Source organism: Chiloscyllium plagiosum, unplaced genomic scaffold (genome assembly GCF_037043375.1).
Source record: "Chiloscyllium plagiosum isolate Xiang-an unplaced genomic scaffold, Cpla_swu_hap1 HiC_scaffold_10, whole genome shotgun sequence".
Classification (NCBI taxonomy): domain Eukaryota; kingdom Metazoa; phylum Chordata; class Chondrichthyes; order Orectolobiformes; family Hemiscylliidae; genus Chiloscyllium; species Chiloscyllium plagiosum.
In genome coordinates, this window is record NW_028270148.1 from 43633892 (window position 1) to 43652270 (window position 18379).

Sequence of the window (18379 nt, forward strand, 5' to 3'; positions counted from 1 at the left end):
ATAATTGTCCCATAGTTGTATGTCCCAAATTCAAAACAGTGTTGCATACGTTTTGTATGTAGCCACCTAGAGTTAGAACTTTCCTGGTTCCGGTATTCTTTAACTTTGGAATCTTGCATCTAAAACCCTCTCTCTTTTCAGTTTGGTTATCCCTAGAAGATTAATTCACTGTTGGCAGTTCTTCAGTAACAAGGGTTATGAAACTCTGTGATCCAACACATGGAATTGTAAAGTAACTGTACTAGATAGAGATGTGCCTTGTTCTGCAGCCAGATTGTTCTAAATTCTAACAAACCCTACCTCGAAACAACTCCACATTCCATGGTTTCTTGTATAACTAACTTCAGGTTGACCACTTTTTCATTGTTTATCTCCCAGGCAACTTGGTTACATGATCATTAATGTGGAGACCCAGGTGCTTTACCAGACATCAACATCTAGATAAATCTAGTTCTTAAAGGGACCAGTATCCCAACATAAAGTGTTGATTTTTTTTCACTAAAAGCACATGAACCCTCAAAACTTGCATATTTAAACTCTAAACTATCCAATGTGAGTACCTCCAATCAACAATCTATTTCTGCAGCTGTTTGATTTGCTCAACTGCTTCACCTTCACCTATGGTGCCCTTGCATTCTGTGGAACCCTTGCTTTCTCTCATCTTGGTTATTTCTATTGACAACCCTTGTCTTGTTTCTTCAAGTTCAATAGTCATGGATGTGAAAGTATCGAGTGTGCAGCTGTATTCACCATCCATTGTTAGAACTGAATGGACCACATTGAACTTTGGGCCTTGCTGTCCTCTATCAAAAAAATTCATTCCTTCGAGAATATCCTACAAAGACAAGAATAATTAACTATCTCCTTAAATTCTTGCCATGAATGATGTTCATGAACTTCTAATGAGATGTTTCTACTATGTTGCATCTCTTTCCCTTTTTCCACTGTGCATTACCTCCTTCATCCCCCTAGTGTTTGCCTTCCCCAAGCTATGAACTTGTATCTTTCTCTAGTTTATCTTGTCCATGAGACACATCTATTGTTCAGTTGAATTATTCTCTTCTTGTCCTCTTGATAATTGCTGCCATCATCACCCTTCATAACAGATTACTATGGCCTGCAACCCCATTATTGCTTTTTCTCGCTAAAGTTCTTGCATGTGCTGTCACTTCCCAAAACTATGTCCCAAATTTCCCACAAATCTTCAGTGAGATTTTTACCTCATCACAGCACATTGTTCTAATGAAAGTCACAAATTATATTCTCTGATTGTGAACATTATGTTCTATTCTTTGCCAAATGTTACCTTTGACATTGTCGACAATATTAACTGCTTCTACTGTTTTTCCATCATTTTCCAATGGTTTCACTCCTGTCTATCTAAACGTGGGTAGAGTAGCTCCAGCTAAAGCTTTTCATTCCTGTCTCAAAACTGTCATAGTTGGACTCACCTATCCTTAGTCTCCAGTTTTTCCTCCTCTACTTCCTGGTGAATTCTTGCACAGAACAGTGATCCCGTTCCACATGGACATACAGCTGTATTTTTCCATGACTTTATATCTTCTCTGTCTTTATACTGTCATACTGCATCCTTGAGTTCCTCCAAATAAACTTCGGGAAGACTTGTTTTATATCAAACCATAATGTTTCCAACTTCAGCATCACATTTAGTCCAACCTGAGACTCACCTGAGACTCCAACCCTATATCTTTGCCGTCACAGACTGTTTTATCAATACGTTTCATTTCACCTGTCTTCTCTCACTCTCCCCCCACCTCCAACTACCTCCACCCAACAAACACACCCACCCACCAACCTCTAAAAGCACATGTTTTGCTGAGAACTTCATCTATGCCTCTGGCAACTCTAGAATTGACTAGCCTGACATATTTCCTGGCCAATCTCCCAACCTCCATCTTACAAAAACCTCAAGTTATTCCAGACACTGCCTTTAATCCCAACCTCAGCCTTACTTACCTGCACTTACCTTACTTCACTGTGCACACAGATTTGGTCCCCCATGCCTCACATTTAATATTCTCATTCATTTGATGAAATTCCTTTGTGGCCTTGATCCTTCCTGTTTTGGTAAAATTGTACAATCGTATAACCTCTGCTCCTCTGACTGGCCTCCTGTGCTTCCTCCAGACCCTTTACCCCTGCAGTGCACCTCTGCTATTTGGGCCCTAACTACTGAATTCCATCACTAACACCTCACTGCCTTTCATTCCTTTTCCTCCTTTAACTTCACCTCTTTAAGCAAAGTTTTAGTCACTCCTCTTAATGTCTCCCTTTTTGACTTGGTGTCAGTTTTTGTTTGATTACCCTGTTGATTTGTAAAAACTAATTACAATCTATTGTGATGTCACAACATCAACCTCTGAAGTTGGCATCATTACTAAACTCACTTTGCATTATTGTTTAACTCTACTTGGTTTTAACTACTTTAGAAATAACCTCGAAGAATGAAAGTTCATGCCTGGATTACAATTTTACAAATACAATGGATTATTTTGATCTTGATTAGTTAAAATGAAAAATTTACAAAATGAAATGGCACTACTGAACTAGTGGAATTACCTTTAAGTTAACATATTTTGGTCTGATTTGCTGAAACAAACCCGCTACCACAGCCACGTTTGCTTACTCTATGCTACCCTATCCCCACACCCACCCTCCTCTAGCTTATCTCTCCACGCTTCAGGCTCTCTGCCTTTATTTTTGATGGAAGGGGTCAGCCCTTGGTGCAGTGGAGGGCGACCGTAACTCTGTGCTTCAATTCAGTCAACTTCTGTGAGCAATATCAAAAACAAAGCAGTTCCTCAACAGAATGTGTTGCTCTGTCTGGCATGACATTACTGCATAAATGAAGCTCAGTTGGTAAATCGGGAAGATGAACAGTTAAATAAACGGATTGGGTTGGAACATTGGGCAAGATCAATGCTCATGGGGTTGACAGGCGAACAACTAAGAGGTGAATATGAAGATTTGAGTGGTCAGATTGCTAAGATTGAGAGGCTAAGCCTGAGATGCACCCTGTAAAGTGCAACTGCTCTTTCCTTCCAATATAATCCAAATAGTAACTGTGCAATAGAGATGAAAATGGCTGCTACCACACCCAGAGTGAGCAGAGTAAGTATTTCATTTTGTGAGGAAGGGGGCTGTGCTTTCATGTGATGTGTGAGCCCTCCAAAGTGCAGTAGCCACACAATGCAGGTGAAAGGCATCTGTAATCACAAAATGCTGCATATGAACCTTACGTATTGACTTATTGTGTTGACTACAGTTCCTGGCAGCAAGCACGCTTGACCAGACCCTGCAACGTTATGAATCAATCCTATTAACGGCTGTGAGGCAAAAGCAATGGTTTGCAACCTGGAAAGATGAATCTTAGTTGCCAAAGTATCAATCACCTTCCACTGCACAAAGGACTGTTACACGAATGGCTGAGGCACACATGCATCCACAAACTCAGGATCTGCATTAGCAGCTTCAGCTGATGTAGAGCTAACCCCTTCTGTGGAGTTTGCAGTCATAGGAGTCCTCATCATGCAGCAAAAATGCTGGGGAGACCATCACTTGTCTTCTGTGAAATCCCATGCAGATGAGAGAGGAGCAGTGGTGCTATACTCTCAGGAGATATGGGTTAAAAACCCAAAGTTACTGCTGCCCAATGTCATGCTGAATATGCAATGAAACATCTCATTCCGTAAGAACCGATGTGGACATAGTTTATCATATGCAGATCAGGCAGGCCAGTTTTGCCAGGTTACTGCCCAGATGGTACTCGTATGTTGTTGGAGAAGTATGAAGGAAATCTCCTTGCTTTTAAGCTTCTTTGTCAACATTTGCCTCTTCAGTCAATATCTGACTTAAAGGATGGGCTACTGATGATCCACCAGGTGTTATTCAGAATTCTATTACTATTTGATACTGTTGCATATGATATCTCCATGTATAAGTTTTTGAAAGTGGCAGGACAAGTTGAGAAAGCTGCTGAGATGATAAAACTTAGTTTTATAAATAGAGTCTTAAGATTGCAAAAACAATGCCATTTTGGTGGACATTTTACTTGTTCGGTTATTTTCCCCAATTTTAGACACCATGCTTTAAGGTAGGATGATGTGGCCTTATGAGAGGGTGTAAAGAAATTTACTAGAATGGTATCAGATGAGGAAGGTTCAGTTCTCATAGAATCATAGAATCCCTATGGTGCAGAAGCAGGCCATTTTGCCCAATAAGACTGTACCGACTCTCCAAAAAGCATCCCATTCAGACCTTAAATGTGCATTTCCCATTGGCGAGCTCACCTAGCATGCACATCCCTTGACACAATGGGCAATTTAGCATGGCCAATCCATCTAATCTGCACATCCCTGGACTGTGGGAGAAAACCGGAGCACCCAGAGGTAATCCATGCAGACATGCGCATGAGAAATCATGTCTCACAAACTTGATTGAGTTTTATGAAGAAGTAACAGAAGATTGTTGAGGGCAGAGCAGTGGACATGATCTATATGGACTTCAGTGAGGCGTTTGACAAGGTTCCCCATGGGAGATTGGTGAGCAAGGTTAGGTCTCATGGAATGCAGGGAGAACTAGCCACTTGGATACAGAACTGATTCGAAAGAAGAAGACAGAGGGTGGTGGTGGAGGGTTTTTTTTCAGGCTGGAGGCCTGTGACTAGTGGAGTGACCAGTGCACAATGATTGGTGCTGGGTCCACTACTTTTCATAATTTATATTAATGATTTGAATGTGAGCATAAGAGGTATAGTTAGTAAGTTTGCACATGACACCAAAATTGGAGGTGTAGTGGACAGCTAAGAACGTTTCCTCAGAGTACAATGGGACCTTGATCAGATGGGCCAATGGGCTGAGGAGTGGCAGATGGAGTATAATTTAGACAAATGTAAGGTGCTGCATTTTGGAAAAGCAAATCTTAGCAGGACTTATACACGTAATGGTCAGGTACTAGGGAGTATTGCTGAACAAAGAGACCTTGGAGTGCAGGTTCATAGCTCCTTGAAATTGGAGTCGCAGGTAGAAAGGATAATGAAGAAGGCATTTGGTATGCTTTCCTTTACTGGTCAGAGTATTGAGTACAAGAGTTGGGAGGTCATGTTGTGGCTGTACAGGACATTGGTTATGCCATTTTTGGAATATTGCTTGCAGTTCTGGACTCCTTCCTATCGGAAGGATGTTGTGAAACTTGAAAGGGTTCAGAAAAGATTTACAAGGATATTGTCAGGGTTGGAGGATTTGAGCTATAGGGAGAGGTTGAATAGGCTGGGGCTGTTTTCCCTGGAGCATCTGAGGCTGAGGGGTGACCTTATAGATGTTGATAAAGTCATGAGGAGCATAGATAGGATAAATTGATAGTCTTTTCCCTGGGGTAGGGGGAGTCCAGAAATAGAGGGCATAGGTTTAGGGTGAGAGGGAAAAGATATCAAAGAGACCTAAGGGGCAACGTTTTCATGCAGAAGGTGGTATGTGTATGGAATGAGCTGCCAGAGGATTTGGTGGCGGCTGGTACAATTGCGACATTTAGAAGGCATTTGGATGGGTATATGAATAGGAAGGGTTTGGAGGGATATGGGGCGGGTGCTGGCAGGTGGGCCTAGATTGGGTTGGGATATTTGGTCGGCATGCATGAGTTGGACCGAAGGGTCTGTTTCCATGCTGTACATCTCTATGACTCTAGAATGGCCACTTGACATCAGTTTTCTATATACATCATGTCCAGTGGTTCATCAAAGTACTATCTGTACAAAGAATGTTGATAATTGATCCTCAGAATCTTCCTCTGGAAATCTGGTTGTTCTCCGTAGAGAAGAAAAGGTTAAAAGACATTTGATAAAGATTCAATGGCAAGAATGCTGTTGTAATATAGATAGAAAATACGCCCATTGGCAGAGTCAATGGGCAAGAACCAAAGGTGACATGCGAAAACATCACAAAGTCAATGAATAGGTAAAATCCAGATTGTACTGCTTGAGGGAGTGGTGGACGTAGCTTTAGTAGTGGTTTTCTCAAGGGAATTGAATTAAAACTAGATATATGTCTAAGTCAGTATATTATATGACTTAGGAATGATAATGTTACTGTGCAACTACTGCCATTGTCATTCTAGGTCAGGGAGGTCACAGGTTTGAGAGGTGCTGTTGGAGAAACTTTAGTGAGTAGCTGCTATACATTGTGTACATAGGATGTGATACATACTCACTATGACAGTTGTGGAGGAAGTGGATGTTTAGACTGTGAATGAAGTACTATTCAAACAGAGTTTTATCCTGGATGGTGTCAAGCTTCCTGAGTGTGTTGCAGTTCCATCCATTTAAGATAATGGAGAATATTATCATGAACCAATTATCACAGAACACCCAGACTTTGAACTGTTGTCATAACTACAGTGTTTTGGTGACTGGTTCTATTGAGTTTCTGGACAATGTTAACTCCCCTAGGATGTTGACAGTTCAAAATTTCATAATTGTAATGCCATGTAATATTGGGAAAAAGTGGTTTGGTACAATCTCTCCACAGATAGGATAGAATAGAATCCCTACAGTACGGAAACAGGCCCTTCAGCCTAACAAGTCCACACCAACATTCTGAAGCGTATCTCACCCAAAACCATTCCCCATTACTCTATATTTATCCCTGACTAATGCACCAAAACTACATATCCCTGAATGCTATAGGCAATTTATCATGGTCTGTTCACCTAACCTGCACATCTTTGGATCATAAGAAGAAACTAGAGCACCTGGAAGAAACTTACAGAGACATGGGAGAACATGCAAACACCACATAGACAGTTGCCCAAGGCTGGAATCAAACCTGGGTCCCTGGCACTATGAGACATCAGTGCTAACCACTGAGCCACTGTGCTGCGCCTCTTGCTGGAAATGGTCATTACCTACCACTTGCATGGCATGAAAGTTCCTTGCCATACATCAACTTAGATATGGGTCAATATTTGCTGAAGCCATCATAATGAATCAGACTGGAGCCACATAGCTGTTTAGTGAAATGTAGGCTTAAAGCTTGTCACTGTATGTGCTGCACTAAAATAATTCAACATGTTTCTTTTCTTTCTTTCGTTCTTTGAATGCAAATATTATGGAACACAGAACCACTTTTTAGTCAGCATTTAAGTTAAAACATCTTCAATAATAACTTTATCTTTCCGCAGGTGGAGAACGTACTTGTGGAGTTCATGAGCTTATATGTATCCGCAAAGGTAAGTTAATTGCCTTCAACTTTGACAATGTTGGAAAAAATGAATAAGAAATTTGTTCATGATTGTTGATTTTCAGACCATCTTGGTGAGTATTTGTTTTAACCAATCATAGGGAAAACTCCTTATGCTCTCCAATTCTAAGGAATAATATTTCTTTCACCTTTGGCTTCTGTGTGGAATTCAGATGAATGTACATAATGTGTAATATTAGTTCGCCCACCTGTAATCCTTTCAGCCAATTTTCTTCTGATAATACTGATTTCAGTAGAAATTTCATCTTTTATGTATGAAATTACTACTGAACCATTAAAACCATTTTAACCATTAAAACAAACAAATAGAAATACATATGTTGAAAATTAAAATGCCAATAATTAGGTAGGCATTCTCTATCCGTGACTCCATTCAGTTCTGTCCAAGGCTCACACCCTAACTTCAGTCTTCCTGTGTTTCTGTTTCTAGTTACACACACAAATCTTGCCCTAGCATAGCTTTGAATATTGAACTTATATGTTCAAATTAGATTAGATTTTTTAGATTAGATTAGATTAGATTACATTACAGTGTGGAAACAGGCCCTTCGGCCCAACAAGTCCACACTGACCCGCCGAAGCGAAACCCATCGATACCCCTACATTTACCCCTTAGCTAGCACTACGGGCAATTTAGTATGGCCAATTCACCTGACCCTGCACATCTTTGGACTGTGGGAGGAAACCGGAGCACCCGGAGGAAACCCACGCAGACACGGGGAGAACGTGCAAACTCCACACAGTCAGTCGCCTGAGTCGGGAATTGAACCCGGGTCTCAGGCGCTGTGAGGCAGCAGTGCTAACCACTGTGCCACCATGCCGCCCACAAAGGATTACTTAAAGGATAACTATGGGAGACTGGTTAGCAAGGTTAGATCTCATGGAGAATAGCCATTTGGGTACAGAACTGGCTCAAAGGTCGAAGGCAGAGGATGGTGGTGGAGGGTTGCTTTTCAGACTGGAGGCCTGTGACCAGTGGTGTGCCACAAGGATTGGTGCTGGGTCCACTGCTTTTTGTCACTTATATAAATGATTTGGCTGTGAACATAGGAGGTATAGTTAGCAAGTTTGCAGATGATACCAAAATTGGAGGTATAGTGGACAGCGAAAAAGGTTACCTCAAAGTACAATAGGATCTTGATCAGATGGGCCAATGGGCCGAGGAGTGGCAAATGGAGCTTAATTTAGATAAATGCAAGGTGCTGCATTTTGGTAAAACAAATCTTAGCAGTACTTCTACACTTAATGGTAATGTCCTAGGGAGTGTTGTTGAACAAAGAGACCTTGGAGTGCAGGTACATAGCTTTGAAAGTAGAGTCGCAGGTAGATAGATAGTGAGGATGGCATGCTTACCTTTATTGGTCAGAACATTGATTATAGGAGTTGGGAGGTCATGTTGCAGCTGTACAGAACATTGGTTAGGCCACTCTTGTAATATTGTGTGCAATCTGGTCTCCTTACTATCGGAAGATGGTGTGAAACTTAAAAGGGTTCAGGAAAAATTTACAAGGATGTTGCCAGAGTTAGAGGATTTGAGCTATAGGGAGAGGATGAATAGACTGGGGCTGAGGGGTGACCTTATAGATGTTGATAAAATCATGTGGGGCATGGATAGGATAAATAGACAAGGTCTTTCACCTGAGGTGGGGGAGTCCAGAACTAGAGGGCGTAGGTTTAGGGTGAGAGGGGAAAGATATAAAAGGGACCTAAGGGGCAACTTCTTCATACAGAGGGTTGTGCGTGTATGGAATGAAAAGCCAGATAAAGTACTAGAGGCTGGTACAATTACAGCATTTAAAAGGCATCTGGATGGGTATATGAATAGGAAGGGTTTAGAGGGATATGGGCCAAGTGCTAATAAATGGGACTAGATTAGTTTAGGATATCTCGTCGGCATGGATGAGTTGGTCTGAAGGGTCAGTTTCCGTGCTGTACATCTCTATGACTCTACTGAACAAAAAAATGTGAGAAGCTCACTACAGGACGTGCCGTTATAACGCTCGTTTCGTGAACACAAATTCGTAATAACACTATTGACGAATTGGGGACACTGTTTCTAAAGCGTGAAGTTTTGAAGTGTGTATTGGTTATGACACCATTCTGGCCCATTAGTTTAAATGGTGCTGTTATTACATGATTTTCTTATAACATGGGATTGCACAAGAACGGAACTACTGCGTTATGGCAGAACTGACTGTACCACCTTCTTGAGGGCAAATAGGTATGAGCAACAAATGATTTCCTTGTGCTGACATCCTACGAATGATTAAAAGAGCTTAAAAATTCCATCAATATTCTGATTAAAGGGTATTGACGTATCGGGGAGTAGATTTTTTTATGCAGTGAGTTATTATGATCTAAAATGCAGTGACTGGAGCTGTAAATGGAACAGATACAATAACAGCTTTACTAGGCTGTAGGGAAGAGCAGGACTGTAGTACTAATTGTGCAACTCCTTCAAATAGCCGGTCGAAGCATGATAGGCAAATAGGTCTCTTTCTGCGTTATATCAAACTATAAAAGGAGGAAAGAATTAGTAAATAATGAAAATATATTCATTTTATTAATGTCTTGTCTTATTTTGGAACCAATACAATGCTGGTTAAACTAACAGATTATTGGTACTGTGACTTCCTCTAAATCAATAGACAAATAATTATGGATCTTATGGTCTCTCTATGGATCTTAAATGTACACATTGTCCCTATGGGGTTACTCGTGGAGTTAATTTACTATGTGCCCAGTGTTCACAGGTTGTATTAAACAATGTGGATACATATTAAAAGATCATCTGTTATGTTGAATCTTCTACTTCACCATGTTGTAAATTAACTACTAAAATTTCCACCCACCAGCAGCCATGCAATCCCCTCTGAGAGGCAAAATACAAGTTTTAAAACAAAAATATTCAATACAAATTTAATGAAAAGATAATTCTGAGAAATTCTTTCATAGCCTGAAGGCAGTCAAATATGAATTTTGAATAATCATAGGTAAAGTAATCTCATCTAATTTTTGCGATATCATCTTCCTCCTTGTCCAACTCTCTTTTGAACATTTGCATTGGATTAAGTTGACTTAAGTTGCATATTTGCTTCTTTTCCCTAATCTTCTATATGATAATTTATCTATATTTATACATTTTAATTACTTAATAATTTTAAACAACTTCATGAAATGATCCCATAGTCTTTCCAAGAGTAGGACTCATGTCCCTGAGCCCATCCAGATTTTTAAACTATATATTAATCTAGTTGTACTCATCTGAACCTTTTCTTGGGGCCTCATATCTCTTGACATCTCTGTGAAGGTACAAAAACTGGACACAACGTTTTATACTTGATAGGTAAGGTTTTGGTTCCCTTTGCTTTGTACTGGATCACCTTAACTATACATCTCAGGGTCAACCTCCATCTTATTCTTGTATTGTTTCCCATTCTTTTTCCGTCATCCACTGATCCATTTAACCTTGACAACCTCAACCATTAACATGGAAACTGAATTCCACACAAAAAAACCTCAAAACTGAAGTTTCCACTGTCCTTTGTTCTCAATGTCTAATGTATAATTGTGTGCCTATGTCCTCATTCCTACTAGATACAGTCTGCTTTTACCTGTCCCAGTCTTCCAGAATATTTTTTCTTATTTGTTCATAGGATGCAAGTATTGCTGAATAGGCTATTTTATTGCTCTTGAGGAGGTGGTGGTGAGTTACCTTCTTGCACTGCTGCAGTCCATGGTGGGAACATACATCCACAGTGTTGTTAAGAAGCAAGTTCCAGTAATTTGACCCAATGACAATGAAGGAATGGTAATTCAGGACAGTTTGTGGATTGGAAAGGAATTTGCCTTTCCCTTCTAGGTGAACTTAGAATTCATAAGTTTGAGCTCATAGTGGAATATCTATGATTTTCTTTGGAGCAGTTTGTGGTCGAGCCCACTAGAACAGGCAATTTTGAATTTGGTGACGTTTAATGAGGCAGACCAGATTAAGGAGCTTAAGATGAAGGAACCCCTGGGGGGCAGTGATTGTAATATGATAGAATTCATGCTACAGTTTGAGAGGGAGAAGCTGGAATCAGGTGTAAAATGGCATTACAGTTCAGTAAAGGTAACTACAAAGACATGAAGAAGGAGCTGGCTAGAGTTGATTTGAAGGAAAGATGGTGGAGCAGCAATGGCAGGCATATCTGGGGGTAATTTGGGAGACACCGCAGAAATTCATTCCAAAGAAGAAGAAGAATACTAAGGAGAGCATAAGTCAACCATGGCTGATGAGAGAAGTAGGGAACAGCATAAAAGCAAAATAAAAAGCATACAATGTGGTGAAGATTGAGGAGGAAGCCAGCAGAGCATAACTAAAAAAGCAATCCGGGAGGAGAAGGTGAAATATGAGAGTAAGCTAGCTAGTAATATAAATGAAGATTGCAAAAGTTTTGTTTTAGATATCTAAAAGGTAAGAGAGAGGCAAGAGTTGACATTGGGCCATTGAAAAATGAGGTTGGAGAAGTAGTAATGGGGAACAAACAAAATGGCGGAGAAACCGAAGAGGTACTTTGCATCTGTTTTCACAGTGGAAGACAATACTAGCAAACCAGAACTTTGAGAGTCGGGGCAGAGGTGAGTGCAGTGGACATCACTAAAGGGAAGCTGAAAGGTCTAAAGGTGGAAAAATAATTTGAACCAGATAGACTACGCTGAAGAAGATAGCTGAGAGATTGTAGAGACATTGGTAGTAATCATTCAGAAATCAGTGGAGTCAGAGAGGGTCCTAGAGGATTGGAATGTAACATCCCTGTTTAAGAAGGGAGAGAGGCAGAAGACAGGAAACTGTAGGCCGGTTAGCCTGACCTCAGTCGTTAGTATGATTTTAGAGTCTATTATTAAGGATGAGATTATGGAGTACTTGGAAGTACATGGTAAAATAGGACTGAGTCAGCATGGCTTTATCAAGGGGAGGTTGTGCCTGACAAATATGATAGAATTCTTTGAGGAGTTAATGAGTTAGTTAGACAATGGAGAACCAGTTATTGTGATCTATTTGGATTTCTGGAAGGCCATGACAAGGTGCTGCCCATGAGTCTGAAAAATAAGAAACGATCCTGTGATGTTAGGGGCAAGGTACTGACATGGATAGAGGATTGGCTGACTAACGGAAGGCAGAGTGCAGGGATACCACAGCTATTGGTGTAGGGAGTGTAGGGAGACCACAGCTATTTAAGTTATATGTCAACGATCTGGGCTAAGAAATTGAGGATATTGCAGTGACTATAAAGGTCACAAATATTCTCAACATTCTCCATAACCTTTCATCCCAGGTCAAGGTTTAGACTACAATTTTTAATATTCATTGTTTCAATATGTCTTGTTTATGGCTATGGTTGCCTATAATTCCAGTCATCAATAATTCTGTAACTGCCAGATATATTAGTTTACCAAAGGCTTTGTGGAAGCATTTTGGCATTCAGGACTTTAGATATGGTATATTTCTCAAGAATAGGTAGATGTTCAATTAAATGGGATGTTTGAATTGAACAGAATGGCTTGATTCATTGATTTATACAAACATGTCAAATGACTTTCATCTAAAGACAATTTGTAACGATCAAACAATCTTTAAGACCTTGCTAAACTACATATGACTATTTTTTGTGCTCAGGTATGATAATCAGCCAGACTGAAGCATGCATTAAAAAAATGTGCAAAAGTATCACCTGTGTTGTAACAACAGTAAAAAAATCAAAATGAATAAAAATGCTTTGTTTTCTCACAGGCACCACATATGTGCATGAGAGTTAAATACTAAAGAAGAGTGAGGGTGATCTGATCAAGGTATTTAAAATTCTGAAAGGTTCTGATTGGGTCAATGTGGAGAAGAATTCTCTATTTGCAAGTGAGAACAGAATTAGGGACCATCACACCACTATAAAATAATCAATAATAATGCCAATAGAAAATTCTGGAAAAATAGCTTGGGGGTGTTAGATACATGGAAATTGTTATAGTGAAGAGCAGTTGATGTGAATAGCATTGATACATTTATGTGGAAGCTGGATAAATACTTAAAGGAAAAAGGAATAGCTTGATGGGTAGAATAAAAGGAGCATCTGTCAAGCCTAAACATTGGCATGAACATGTTGGGCTGCATGTTTTGTGCTGTAAATATTAGGCATGTTGTTATGCAACATTTAATTAGTGTGTGTTGGGAAGTCATGCTTTATGAAAAAAAATAACTTTATGAACTGCCTGCCTTGAAACCATGAACTTAAATTTTAGTAAGTCACATTCTATTAACTTGAAATCATGACAGAAGATGACTACATATGTGCATCATTGCATCTTTCACGTTCTATGGCCATTAAGTGGCCATTTTTGAAAAGCCTCACGAGGAGTGATTCCCTTGAAGAAATTGAATGAGGGTCATCTACTTTCTCATAAGGGCATCAAAACCTTCACCTGGATAGTCAACTGAGTGGAGGCAAACTATTAAATGTAATCACTTAAATAATGGGACTCTGGCTGTGAATGGAATGAGCATAGATGTAATTCAACCATACCTGGAATCCACTATGCCACAAGCAAATTTGGGGTAACTGGGCCATTGGAGAGAGAGAAAGTGAGGACTGCAGTTACTGGAGATCAGAGCTGAAAAATGTGTTGCTGGAAAAGTGCAGCAAGTCAGGCAGCATCCAATGAGCAGGAGAATCGACTTTTTGGGCATAAGCCCTTCTTCAGGAATCAGGAATCCTGAAGAAGGGCTTATGCCCGAAACGTCAATTCTCCTGCTCCTTGGATACTGCTTGACATGCTACGCTTTTCCAGCAACACATTTTTCAGCATTGGAGAGCAAGGGTTACGTGACAAGTATTTAAAATCATAAAGTCATTAAGCATACAAAGAGTATAGAAACAGGCCCTTAACCCACCAAGGACCTGTTTTCTGTTCAGACCAAGCACATAAAATGCTGAAGAAATAAGAAAGTTGTGTGGGAGTCTCTTCACACAAATTACAGGTTTCGAACTATGTCCGCTGCTTTTTTTTGACTCTCCGTGTGTTGCAGAATGAAATTTTACAAAGGAACTCAACCTAGCAATTGCTATCTTCAAAACAGCAGGTGCATCATTTGCCTACATCTTTAAATCCCCTCAATGTCAAACTCTGGATGGGGGATTATTATAGGGGGCTGACTGAACTATGCTGAAATTTGTGGCAGCTTCAGATGGGAAGTCCAGGGAGGAGTATCCTGGCGTTGGGAGCATCTTGTGTCATATTTTATGTTTTTGACAAGTGACACAGTAAGTTTCTTAGTATGCAGTATCAAGTTTCCAGTTAAGGGGATTTATTCCTTTTTAAATGCCTTGTTAATGGACCAACTCAACTCATTAATATTCAGTTTGTTATCATATTAAAAGCATCAAAAAATCTGTGCATCAAGAAAGCTTGGCATGTGAACTCATACTGTTATAAGAAGACAAATGTGGAGGTTTGTGAGTGCAAAGGACATAGAATATCTTTCTAAGAGTACTCAAAATGAAAACCTTACCTGCAATCATTTAGCAATTTTAAGTTGTGTTGCGACAATGGGTAAACCCCTCTGCTAATTTAAACCCGATGCACAAAGAAGCTCACCTCACGCTGTAATCTATTAAATTTTAAGAGGCAAAGAACTATCCTTGAGGTCACTATTTAAAGTAATAATTAACAATTTTATTCTTTAAGTCCAACAGAGAATATTAAAACCAACAACTATTTATAACTCCTTTCTCTAAGCCTATCGTTTACTTCCCCACTCTACAACTGGTCCGATTAAAAACCCCGGTTAAGATTTACTAAAAAACAATTCAAATTTCAAAACTAGCCATCTGTCGAATCTTCTCTTTGTGTCTTCCTCTGTAGATTTTCCTCTGTCGTCTTTTCTTCAGTATTCTGCTTCACAGGTCTTTCAGAGAGCTGTTCGGCTGGCAGTCTATACTTGTTGATGTTCTTGGCAGTTCTCCTTCTAACTATTCAAAATGTCCGATTTTATACTCCAAAACATTGGATTATTTCATTGGTTTGAAGTCCTCCCAAACAGTAAAATTCAAATTCGATTGGATTTTGGTATCTGGGGTATAATTTAAACTGATTAGCCGAATTTGAATTTATTTTTATTCCATGGCAACACAGAACCAGCTATTTGTGTCAAATAAATGTTACATTTTTACCTTGTTCAGAACACTCTGTCAGTCAGTCCTTGCTAGCTTACTCTCTCTTTTAAAGGAACAGTACACCTCTATACTTTCATAATAGTTGCATTACCTTTTCAAACTTGTAATAAGCAAACTGGATAATAGGAATCCTGGGGATCTAGTATATCTGGACCTCAAGAAAGCATTTGATAGGGTGCTACACAAAAGATTAATACATAAGATCACATGGGGTTAGGAGTGATTTATTAGCTTAGAGGATTGGGTAACCAACAGAAAGCAGAGTGTTAGGATAAATATCTCTTTTTCTGGGGGGGGGGGGGGGGGGGGATTGGTCCTCGGACTCCAACTATTTATAATTTAAATTATTTAGATGCGGGGTTAGAAAGTACTATAGCCAAATTTGCTGATGACATTAAAATGAGTGGGAAAGTAAATTGCAATGAAGAAATATGAAATTTAAACATTTTTATGGACAGGTTATGTGAATGCAATTGGCAGATGAAGTTTAATGTGGATAAATGTGAGGTTATCTATTATGGCCAGAGCAATAGAAAGGCAACCTATCTAACTGGAAAAAAAATTCAGAATGCTTCAGTGCAGAGCGATCTGGGTGTCCTTGTGCAACCTAGTGTGCAGCTACAGCAGATATTAAGGAGGGCAGATGGAATTTTGGCATTTATTGTTGAAAAAATAGAGTATAAAAATAAGTAAGTGTTGCTGCAACTGTACAAGGTATTAGTGAGACCACATCTGGAGTATTGCATACAATTTTGCTCCCCTTACTTGAGGAGAGATGTAGTTGTGATGGAGGCACATAAAGGAGGTTCACTAAATGATTCCAAAGATGAAGGGTTTGTCTTGTGAATAGAGATCAAGTATTTAGCCCTATACTCTCTGGAGTTTAGAAGAACGAGAGGAGATCTAATTGAGGTATATAAGATGGTAAAGAAGTTTGGCAGAGTAAGCATAGAAAGGATATTTCCTCACATGGGTTATCTAAAATGACAGATCATAGTTTTAGGATAGAGGGTAGCAGATCTGAAAAAGAGATGAGGAGAAAATACTACTCTTTTGATTTTCATATGCTTACAGGGAGCAAGTATTTGCTTTAATGGTAGTGTTTCTACCTCTGAGTTGTAAATTGCTGCAGACAGTGCTGGTGAGTGGAGATTAAAGATCCTTCTCTGAATTCTGGATTGCCATCATTGAGATACTTACGTCAGTCGCTTTGAGTGGTCCCACAAGTTGTACGAGTTGTGGGAGTCCATTAAAAACTTCTGCCTAAAAGGACTAACTTCCATATTAGTTAGTATAAAAGATGATTAGAATTTCTACAGTGTGGAAACAGGTCCTTTGACCCAACAAGTCCACACCGAACCTCTGAAGAGTAACTCATCCCGATCCATTCTCCAACTACTTAGCATTCACCCCTGACTAATGCACCTAATCTGCACATCCCTCAACACTATGGGCAATTTTAGCATGGTCAATTCACATAACATGCACACCTTTGGATTACGAGAGGACACCAGAGCACCAAAAGGAAACCTATGCAGACACGGAGAGAATGTACAAACTCCACATAGACAATTGCCTGCGGTGGGAATTGAACCCAGGTCCCGTGAAGCACCAGTGCTAACCACTGAGCCATCATCCCACCTTATAGTCACACACAGAAAGTGTTAATTTAGAGGTATATTAGAATGTCAATGCAAAACCTTGTACTAATTCACAATATTGTCCAAAAGTTCTAGTGTGAAGAAGTGAAAAGTTGTCTTTATATATGCCTATAGGCAGACTTTTTCATATTCTCCTAGGCTTTCTAATTTGGTTTTGGTTCTCATATATGCTTTTGGAATTTGTTCTGATATTCTGCATTCATAGCTTTACGTTTATCATATGGTCCTTTCTTAAATTCAATTTTTGACATAATTTAATTAAACTGTAGATTGCTTAGCTGATCCTTCTAATCATGGTCAGAATGTTTTTAATTGGTATCCTATCCATTTAGGATTTATCTATTTCTCAGTGCTGATCTACCTTATTGTTACTAAATTTTTGTTGAGAGTGTGTTGCTGGGAAAGCACAGCAGGTCAGGCAGCATATGAGGAGCAGGAGAATTGACATTTTGGGCATAAGCCCTTCATCAGGAATGAGGCTAGTGGACGGGGGCTGAGGGAGAAATAGGAAGGGGGTGGGTAGGTAGCTGAGAAAGCAATAGGTGGATGAAGGTGAGGGAGAAAGTGATAGGTCAGAACAGGGAGTGCTGGACAGGTCCGGAAAGTGGTACTGAGTTGGAGGCTTGGGACTGGGATAATGTGTGGGAGGGGAAATGAGGAAGATGTTGAAATCCACATTTATCCCATGTGGTTGCAGGGTCCCAAGGTGGAATATGAGGTGTTCTGCCTCTAGGTGTTGGATGGTAACAGTTTGACGGTGGAGGAGCCCAAGGACTTGCATGTACTTGACGGAGTGGAAGGGGGAGGTGAGGTGTTCAGCCATGGGGCGGTGGGGTTGGTGGGTGCGGGTGTCCTAGAGATGTTCTCTGAAACTATCTGCAAGAAGATGTCCTGTCTCCCCAATGTAGAGGAGACCACACCAGGTGCAACGGATGCAGTAGATGACATTGGTAGAAGTACAGGTAAATTTTTGTTGAGCTAATTTCGGTTACACCGCGAAACCATTGCTTTTCTAGTCAACACATTTGATCATGATGACTTTGAATGCAATGTGGATTGTTATCTCCTTGAGCTCTTAAGTGTTTTCCTACTTTCCAGTTGCTATCTTGTCCAATTGCTTTTTCAGGTCAAATATTGTTCTTTTTGAAACAATACATTTTCTCTTAAGAAGTGGAGCATCTGCAATTATCTAATGGCATAAGGGAGCTAAAGCACTCTAGGTTAATAATGTTCAGAT

The 18379-nt window shown here is 39.9% G+C and overlaps 1 protein-coding gene across 3 annotated transcripts in view; it reads left to right on the forward strand.

The window, feature by feature from the left end:
* LOC122552794 (synaptotagmin-14) overlaps positions 1–18379 on the forward strand; it is a 229584-nt gene that overhangs the window by 12085 nt on the left and 199120 nt on the right. For 2 of the 3 annotated variants that reach the window (XM_043695732.2, XM_043695733.2), the window contains exon 2: positions 7195–7242. In XM_043695732.2, coding sequence (XP_043551667.1) covers positions 7195–7242 — 48 coding nt within the window. Of the gene's footprint in view, positions 1–7194; positions 7243–13047; positions 13107–18379 lie in introns of all 3 variants that reach the window. The other variant, XM_087991305.1, reaches the window with a different exon arrangement.